The sequence below is a fragment of the Scomber scombrus genome, chromosome 16, assembly GCF_963691925.1.
Source record: "Scomber scombrus chromosome 16, fScoSco1.1, whole genome shotgun sequence".
Classification (NCBI taxonomy): Eukaryota; Metazoa; Chordata; class Actinopteri; order Scombriformes; family Scombridae; genus Scomber; species Scomber scombrus.
The window spans coordinates 26448826-26459336 of NC_084985.1; the positions used below are offsets into that span (position 1 = coordinate 26448826).

The 10511-nt window shown below is 38.5% G+C and overlaps 1 protein-coding gene across 2 annotated transcripts in view; it reads left to right on the plus strand.

Moving 5' to 3' along the window:
* Positions 1 to 5523, plus strand: part of eepd1 (endonuclease/exonuclease/phosphatase family domain containing 1) — a 31521-nt gene extending 25998 nt beyond the window's left edge. For both annotated transcript variants that reach the window (XM_062435996.1, XM_062435997.1), the window contains exons 4-8: positions 359 to 469; positions 1829 to 1963; positions 3153 to 3291; positions 4620 to 4814; positions 5026 to 5523. In XM_062435996.1, the coding sequence (XP_062291980.1) occupies positions 359 to 469; positions 1829 to 1963; positions 3153 to 3291; positions 4620 to 4814; positions 5026 to 5216 (771 nt within the window). In that variant the 3' untranslated portion in view covers positions 5217 to 5523. The remainder of the gene's footprint in view (positions 1 to 358; positions 470 to 1828; positions 1964 to 3152; positions 3292 to 4619; positions 4815 to 5025) is intronic.
* Positions 5524 to 10511: the final 4988 nt, after the last annotated feature.

Genomic DNA, 10511 nt, shown 5'->3' on the forward strand with positions numbered 1-10511 from the left:
GCTGGGCGGGGGTCAATCTTCCTAATGTTATTGCCGTCGATAACGTTATGAAATTGCACGAGGGACTACAACATTTTGTAACACTATGTGTATGCTGTAGGTATATGTGTGTGAATGTGTTGTGTGTATTCAATGTAATGGTGCTATATGCAGCTGCATCAGCACTTGTGCCCAAGACAAATTTCAATAAAGTTGATTATTTTTTTTATCTCTTAGAAGGGTTATTCTCTTACAAATGTTGGCAGAAGTAAAGCTACAGCTGACATTTATGTCATTTCCTAAAACTGAAGTGTTACTAACAACAAATCTGGTCTTGTGTCTGAAGTGCTGACAGAATTTCCTCTCTGTTATATTACAGTTCTGTGTGGAGTTAAATCAGGGAACACTGGCCAGCGTACGTAAGTGGAAGTGGCCGCGAGGGCTGTGGAAAAGTGTCGTGTCTGAAAAACCCACAGGACACTCCTGCAAGGTATGGCAGCCATGTTTAATCACCTACTGCTAATTCAGCGTGTTTTTGATGAAGTTTGAATAAACAGGTGAAACTTTTCATTTGAAACACTAAAATATTGATGACCTTTATTCAATATTCACACCCAAATGTAAAAAGAAAAAAAAAAAATTCTGACTAGCAGGTGATTCATTGTTTTCAGAGGTATCAGCAGCAGTAAAACAGGCTATTGTGTGTATATTCAGCTCCAGGAGATGGCCTCTCCTTTCCTCAGTATCTGTCCTGACATCAGGAAGACGCTGAGCAACACAGCACATAGCAGTGTTTGTTCACAGCGGAAACCAGCCAGGAGATGAACCCCCTTGATATTAACTTGAGCTGGGTCAGCTGTGCGTCCGTGACCTCGGTCACGTAAAGATGGATGATTGAAATAACAACGAGGGGTTTTTAAAATGCCCCGCCAGCACCCAACTGCTGGAGCATTCTGAGATAGATGTTATAATAAAGTTTGTAAAACTAAAGTGGAATCAAGACTTTATGGGGAAATTTGTGCAATTAATGGTATTTAAGTTTTGTCTTTAACCATACTACTCAGAGTGGAGCTGAGTAGTTACCAGTGAGAATTTCTGAGAATTTGTTTTGGTTTCTTAGCAACCTGAGTTGACTTTACATTTTAGGATATTATAATGAAAATGGGGTTAAAAACATTTAGTCCACATCTATTTCTATTTACAGTAAATATTCTCCTAAGATGTTATAACTGAACATCAAAGATAAAAACATCAGACACAAAAGCAACATCATCTATCTATATATCAAACATCCATCACATCACACACACACTCTTGCATAGGGCACATGTGAGCACAATTTCTTACATTTTTTCATGTCATGCTGTATACAGTGTGTGCTTTTTAAAATATCTTCACTTTTCCTTTATCTCTGACTGTTATGATGCTGTTATATAGATTCCAACATATTTAAAAGTAAACATGCATTCATTTTTTATATCTTATTTAATTCTATTTTTCCATACAGAATTATACATGTTTCCATAAATAAGAGGAAGTTTAGCAGTCTATAACTGCCACTGAGTCTTTTTAGCCCACATGCATGTATACAATACATCTGTGTGTGTTTTGAAGCCTCTGACACAGTTCAGTGTTATGAAGGTTCATACTGTACAGTACTGTAGAAAACAACCAAAGTTAGCCACAATGTGACATCTGCTTTTCAATAAAATACTTCATATTGATGGCCTTGTGACGCATTGAACTACTTATTAATAGGTGCTCATGAGCTGTTAGTTAGTAATGGTATTGAGGCCGTTTAAGTAGGGCAGTAAATCTGACTCCAGTTCCCACAATTCTGTGTTCCCAGGGAGCGAGCTACTCTGGCTTTCTGTGGGACAGCTCGTCCGGTGTTGACCTGAAGGACGCTTTAGTCCTGGAGTCGCCGGTTGTCAACGGCAACGGGAATCATTCCTACCCTAAACCTTACCTGGCTCACTTTTCTGTAAGTAATAAGTCATTCTGAGGCATGTTTGCTGATGTATCAGGCTGATATCGATGTTTTATGCAAACTCTCACAGTGTCTCGTCCAGTCAGTGCAGTCCACCTCGAAGTAATCAATAAATGATTGATTAAAAACCCGTCTGGAATTAAAACTAATGTTTCAACGGCAATATTAAAAAGGAGGGGATGGGAAACGGAGTGTTTACACAAAGATCTCTTTTAGAAGCTTTGTAACATTATATTAATTATGAATAATAAACAATAAAACAGAAGTTATTGGGGGAAAGGGTTAGGGTTAGGGTTAGAAGAAATGTCCCCATTAACAAAATCATAACATCCAAATGTAGACAGAGAAGCCAAACACCGACTCTATGTTGTATAAGTATGCGTTAAGTAAAAGCGATTAAAATAACTCCGCTAACGTCATTCAGATTCTATTAACAGACAGTCGTAATTGTTCGGCCGATCATTCTCTCTCTCTGCTGTGTCTGTGCTAAATGATGGTGGCTAATTCAGTGCTTCTTACCATCTGTCACACACTGCTGCAGTATCGCTGAGCTCTGAGAAACAGTCTGTAGTCCGCTGACGCTAAAGACAGTCTAAGGATGTAAAAAAAACCTGACATTTATTTTAAAAACATAATGTCAGACATGTGCATTTTTACGTGCAAATGTAACTTCCTCTAAAGAGACTGAACTCTCAAACAAAGCTGCATTGAGTTGATCAAACGCTGCTCTGCCAGGAGCTCATTAGGTCAGCTCTGCTGGTTTTTGCCAGAAATTCCAAAAACCCTCTAATGAGAGATGACTGAAGTATACTGAGTTAAAGGGCAATTCCACATTATTACAGTTATCTTATTTTCATAACTCTGATCATCATTTCTATCAGTTATGATAGTGATATCTGGGAAAACAGCAACATCACTAAAAATAATGTTAGAAGAAACATGAGCAGATAGACAGAGGATCAGACAGGTTGTAAACAATGTTATTTTTACTCTTAGGAGCAATAGTTTATTCCAAGTTGTAATAATCCAGAATGATCCTTTAATCCTCCTCTATTTGAACTCATCTGCTAATCAAAACTGAAAAACCAATACTCATTGCAGAACTTAGGAATAGTCATAACAAGAACCTTTTAACACTGTGTTGGATTCTGATGAGTCTTACATGACTGACTGTTTCCATCAGGTTGGTTCATATGAGCTGAGTGTAGTGAACGTCCACATCCAAGCCACGGCTGCACCAGGAGAGTCCAACGGCAAGAACCACAACACGGAAGAAGCCAAGTGTCAGCGGCTCTCACCCGGCATCCAGGAAACACTCAAAGGTCAGTTCAGTCTGTCGGACGCACGCACACGCACACACACACACACACACACACACACACACACACACACACACACACACACACACACAATTCTCACCATGAGCCACATTGTGTATCAGGTATATCTGAAGTGGTGGCAGCTTGTCTCCAGCACCTGATGCACCTAGACATTAAAGGAGCAGTTCACAGTTTTCAACTCATACTGTTCATATTTTGACTCAGCACACCAATTCATATTCTTAAATTCTCCATCAGTCATGAATTAATGTTTGATTCATGCTTAATGAAGCTGTCAGAGAGCAGAGAGAGTGTGTTCTATGTATTTATGGGAAAAAAGACATCACTTCATAATCACTATATTATGGTCCAGTAGAACATTTTTATAGAATATGATGAATACAACATGTTTGAAGGGTGATTTTTTTTGTAATAAACACAGGTCAAATTTGGACATTTGCATTTACAAAAATGTGTATCATCTGCACACACAAAAAAAATAATGCATTTTATTTCCATGTCTGTATTTTCATGGTCACATTAGGAAAAGTCCATCTAAAAGAAATGTGTATAGGGTGTTTTTACAGCCCTCAAATGTAAAACATGGGTCAGATTAAATCAACACATACAACATATGAGCAGTGATAGAGTTTTTCCTCTCTGTAATCATTCCTCCTGTCCATACTGACTATTAAAAGATTCAAATTCAAATGTACTTCCAGTGTAAGTGATGGGGGACAAGAAAAGCTTACTTTAATGTTCATTGGGCACCAGACTTGAAAAATGGTGAACTCGTCCTTTAAGGGTTTTACATTATCAACAACATGTTTAGTGGCACAACCTCATCCTTTTTTATGCATTTATTTATTTATTACTTTTGCATTCCTTACTCATGATGCAATTGTAAAAAAAAAAAAAAAAAAATTAAAAAAAATAGGTCAGTTCTATCAAATTACAAAAATCCAAAACTTTTTCTCATTTACCTCTTGTGGTATCAGGCTCTGAGGTTTGAACACCCACAGAGTGGTCTCCCACAGTCTATGCACAGCTGTGTGTTTATTAGTTTGTAATTAGAAACTCTGTTGGGACTATTTAATTTAATGACACGTGCAATATAAACAGCCTTAAAAATGTTGGTGTCATTCCAGTTTATCGTGGCTTTTACTGATGCGTACACTGTAAACAAACCAATTTGCAATGAATTAAATTACCACAAGCCAACCTGACAAAATTGAACAGTAACATCTGTTTGGAGAAAAATCTGTCTCCGGCTTTCGGAACGGTCGCTTCATCCTCTTCTCGTCTAATTCTCTCTCGGTTCGTTGCTGCAGGTGAGAAGGAGCTGGTGGTGCTGGGAGACTTTGGTTCTCCTCCTCAGAGCTCAGAGCTGGACATTCTGAGAAAGGAGAAGCTCTGTGCGCTGGTGCCATCCAACCAGTTCACCAACATCAGCACACGCTCACCGCAGGGCAGCCGCTGCCTGGACAACATCTGGGTGAGCCGCTCCCTCAAGAAGATCTACTCAGGTAGGTGATCTGTGTGGGTGTTAATGCACAGTAGTAGAGTGTAGGGTTAGGGTTAGGGTTAAAGATTATATAAGTTTGAGAGCTAATGCTAATATTTTAGAGTGCAATTCTGGTCTGTGTCAATACTTTAGTGTAAGCAGGTATGTTATTATAATGACAGGTCTGGAGTCCACACTAACTTCCCTTCTCCTCGCGTCTTTTCCTCCCACAGGCCACTGCATGGTCGTGCGGGAGGGCTTGACCAACCCCTGGATCCCAGATAACTGGTCGTGGGGCGGCGTGGCATCAGATCACTGCCCAGTGGTCGCTGAGTTTTATGCAGATGTGGCCCCTAAGGAGCTGAGCAGGCCCGGTATGGCAGTAGTGGACAGAGGAGACATTATGCCCAAACATGAGCGGTGACAGCATCTAAAGTCACAGTACAGATGGGGGGGGGGGCGGAGGGCGGATGACATCACAATGACTTTATCCTGCCTCAGTCCTGCTTAGGTTTTTGCCGTGGAGCAAAGAGTTTCCTGATGAATGTGAAGAAGTGCCAAGATTGCCTTTTTGGGTTTCAATTTATCACTGTATAATAGCAACTGATGAGTTATAGAGCCATAAAATGTTTTAACAATATATATATATATATATATATGATGTACTTTAAAAAGAAATGTGCCAAACATTTTCTATATGTATATAAAATAAAGATAAATTGATAGATGTTCCAGCTGTGTCTCAACTGTCATTAATGCAGATAATCATCAGCGTCTAATCATCCTCTGAATGAGCGAGCTCTGCCGTGACGCTCATCTGTTCTGTCAGTTGAGAGGATGATAACATCTCTCTCTGTAAAGCTCGCCAAAGCTGTGCTCCTAAATTATGTAAGCCAGGGCCTCTGTGTGCACATGTGAGCTGCTGTCCTCCTCTGTGATGGAAATGAGGTGGCAGGGCGCAGTGCCATCACAGGACCTCTGCTGCTGCCTCAGCTGCTCATTCACCAGCTCCACACCGCAGAGCTGATCTCTCATTTATTGATGTTTATATCTTTCAATCTCTGTGTCAATAAGTCAGTAAGTTAATATATATATATATATCCAGCCTAGTAATAAGACCTGGCACACAGACAGTGCTACACTTCATCTCTAAGGTGGAGGATGAGGTTGAAGTATATATTTCAAAACTTAGTTAAAAAAGAAGAAGTTTGTTTTCACATATGTACAACACAAAGCTAAACATAAAATTCTTATAACCTAAATGTTGATAAAAAAACTGCACCAGACTGGCACCATCATTTCAATTAATTAAGATGTGATGTAATATAAAAACATGGAGGATTAATTTTTTATTCATTATGTTTCATTTAAATACTACAGCTTTCTAAAACAGGCTTTTTTTCATGACCTCTGTGTAATAGAAAACATATTTTGCATATTTTGCAAAACAAATGGAACATTTCATACAATACCCGAATATGCCTTTGTGCTATATAATTATACATATACATATAATCATATTTTCCTAATAATGGACAAATTAAAAGCACTAAAAACAATAAATTTATCATGAGCAAACAGGCTGAATTGAGTTTTTTTCATATGACATTTTTGGTATTTGTGAGGTTTTTCTGTGTTTTTCTACTGGTGTGAAGGATGGGATTGAGGTTAGAAAGCTGTGATGTCACATACTCTTATGCACCAGTCAGGATTTTGACATATTTGCATGAAACTGTGATTACAGTTGTGAGGTTGTTTGTATATGTTTTCAGGCCACCGTCAATTGAATCAGGCCAAAACACACACACACACACGCACACACACACACACACACACACACACACACACACACACACACACACACACACACCATGTTTCCATCACTTCAGGGGACATTACATTGACTTACATTCATTTACTGGACACCTATCCTAACCGTAACCATAACCACTACATGCCTAATCTTAACCCTTATCCTAAACTTAACATAACCCTAAACTTATATTAACTTTAAATCAAGTCTTCACCCTAAAATAAATCATTTCCCTTAAGGGGACTTGCTTTTGTCCCCATAAGACAGGCGAGTCCCCATAACATAACTGTGTGAACAGATTTAAGTCCCCACAAAGTTAGGAATACCTAGTACACACACACACACACACACACACACACACACACACACACACACACACACACACACACACACACACACACACACACACACACACACACACACACAGGATTTTAAGATGAGCACTTATCCTATGGGACTGTAGGCTGTATGTGGTTTGTTTCTGCACCTGTAGGTCAACACAACGAAATGCATTATCTGCTGCTGCCCCCTAGTGGAGAAAAGGCTTCATTTCACAAGAACCAATTCTGTTGTACCAATCAGAAAGAAACCTTTTTTCTTACTTTAGCTGGACATTCTTCTAAATAACAAGGTTCTAATTATGTAATAAATATCCATAAAACAAAACTACAGATAAAAAAAACAACATATAAATATATTCAACTATCAATAAAAAAAGGGGGAAGGTCATCTTCCATTATCATTTATCACTGTGTTCTCCAACCCTGCTCCTGGATAGCTACTGCTCTTCATTTTTCAGGTATCGCCCCACTCTAACACACCAGATTCTAATTATTAACTTGTTATCAAGCCTGTTGACAAACTTCAGCTGCTTGATATCCAGTTAATAATTACAATCAGTAGCAGTAGCTCTCCAAGAACAGGATTGGTGACTACTGATTTAGAACATCTTAGACAGATAACATACACTGTCCTCTCTGTTGACAGAGCCGTGCTGTGTAATGAAGGCACTGGGTATTGACAAGGAAGAAGAATGCATGGAATAAAAAGAACAGTATTTCTGGCTGCATTGATTTGATTCATTCACTAGAAAATTTCAGAATTAAACGTTAAAGATTCACTAAAGTCGTAAGGATCCTCTGGGGATCATGGATGTCTGTACAAAATACCATGATACTAAATACAATACAAATTCTATAGTGGTGGATTGACCAACAGAGCAATGTGCCAGCAAGGCTAAAAGGTACAGAGACAGGACTGTTGATCTAAACCTATGTGTCACCATTTCTACGAGTATTACGGTAGAGTTTAATTTAACATATATTTATTCATCACAATTTAAAAAAGAAACTACATGAAAGAGTGCACTAGTTCCAACACAAGAACATATTGCATTCCCATTAAAACTGCATTACATTCTGCGCACATTATGTTCCTCATACCAGAGTTTAGTGTAAGGAGGTAGGAGAGTGATGCCTGTGTGTGTGTGTTTGTGTGTGTGTGTGTGTGTGTGTGTGTGTGTGTGTGACTGGCGTGTAGACTGATACCTTTTGTCCAGCATGTCACTGCTTGTAGCTGCCAGTCACCACTCTGACCCTCATTGGTTTCCAGTTTCCCAGTGAAACCAGACTCTGATGAATGGGAGGTGTGACACCTCAGGACAGGGTTTGGAGAGGCCAAAAGGGTGTTGTGACAGATTTTGTTACTGAGGTCACTCAGATTGTGGGTCAGTACATTCAGTCCAGGAAACTTTCCTTATTGATCTCTGACACAAGCTCCTTATACTGCAATTGTTCTTCCTCTTATCAACCTCATTTCCATACGGAGCAGGCAGATATTATTTTTGTTGCAAAAAACAAACAAACCAGAGTGTCATAAAAATCCACTTTACAGAGTATTTTTCACAGACAGAATTAAAAGGAGAGTGAATATTGAACTCACTGCTGCTGTGTCAGCTCAATGTGTAAAAAAGTTCACTGTAAGAACTTTATAAAGCTGATAATACACTCAGCCAAAACATGAGACAAAAGCTGCATTACTTGAAAAGAACTGTGGCCCTTGCTTGTTGTTAACTTTGTCGGTGTGCTGTTTGGAGCCGTGCAGGTAGCATACAGTGAGCTTGTTCACCGAAAACAGCTTTTGATGAGAGCGATGAATCTGAAACGTGGTCAATCTAAACCAAACAATGCAATCTAAAAGAGGCTTAAAAGAGCTGAGGGGAGCTGCAGAGAATGTGATTATTCTCTGTGGATTTGTCACTGCTCAGGGGCCCATGGGGGTAATAATTCAGCCTATGGGGCTAAGAACAGTACAGTTTCACATTGGACACTGCTACCACTGCTCTGTGGCTACTGCTGCATACGAAACAACTTCATTTAGGGTGTGTAATAGTCAGACATATGTGCTCAAGTGGGACATGTACTGTACATTTCTTTTATAAATGCAAAAATGAAGTATTTCTCATCTGATAGTGCTGATGTTTTGGTTATATAGACAAATACAACTGCATGCCATAACAATTAAAATATCTAAAGTAGTAGTCCTATGATGCAATACAAGTGTCCGCTTTAAGAAATGTAAAATATGACACATATTTTAGTCTAGCACATTTACTACATAATTCCATATGTATGAATTCATAGTTTTGATGTCTTCAGTATTTTTCTATAGTGTAGAAAATAGTAAAAAAAAATAAAGAAAACTTCTTGAATGAGTGGGTGTGTCCAAACTTTTGACTGTTACTGTATAAATGTAGTGTTTCCTGTAATGATATCACCAACAATACATTCATGCATGGACTGAAAATGGTTTGAACTAATAGTGCAGTGCTGATCATTCCTTCATGTGCAAAATATGTCATCAAACATCATCATATTCAACTACTTGAAAAACTACACAACAAGCATCTTTACAGGGAGTCCACTTTATTTGAGATTATATCTATAGTTATCACAAAAAGACCATTTAAATAGAAAACATCACATAGAAACTCCATGTTATTCAACTGTACCATTATGGGTATTTGAGGAAGCGGAGCAGCTCATGTGCTCCCTACATTAGATCATTCTTGGTAACGACACAAAAAAAAACTCATCAAGTATCACGATAAAACCACGAGGCATTTGGTTTTTTAGTCAAACATAAACATCTGTATCTATAAATGACACTGACACAGTAACTGCTAATATCAGCGCAGTTGAAAAAGGTAGATCAAAAGGTAAGAAAGTGCAAATAGTGAAACAGGGGATTCAAGTCAGTGCACTGGGACCACCGTAGCTTCATCGAGCATCATGTGAAACACACCTTCAAAATGTTATATATGTTATTACAAGAGACCTTCACACCTCATTCACCTCTATTCTCTTTTCAGCATCAAGCTATCAGCAAGTGTAGAACAATGCTGACAGGCACCAGCTTTAATTAGCAGAGTGTGACATTGCTGATGAAGCACTTACATCTCTGCCTGCTGCTCCATCCATTCACCACCTTTTTTTTTTTTTTTTACAGCAACACCTCTGTGTTACTAGTAATGCCTAACATGTGTACTACAAAAATAGTTACCCTAAGATGTATCTAGAGGAAACAAAGTGCAAGAAAGTATTCATCTTCACTACAGAGACAGATATAAAACACTAGGTAAGTACACTTATATTGGAATAAGATCAATGTTTTAATGGCTTGTGCTATAACTAATGGATGTTCTGTGTGTCTACATTTAATCATATTTATGCACAAAAGAAAAAAAAAAAGCACCGACAATTAATTCGCTGATATTCTGTCACCGTGTGCGTATATGTCAGTTTAGAATTAACAAGAAATTACAACAGAGAAATTACAGTAGAGAAATGTTTGAGGTAATTTAGAAACAATGTCCCTATTTCAGAGTTTATACACCAGAGAGAGCTG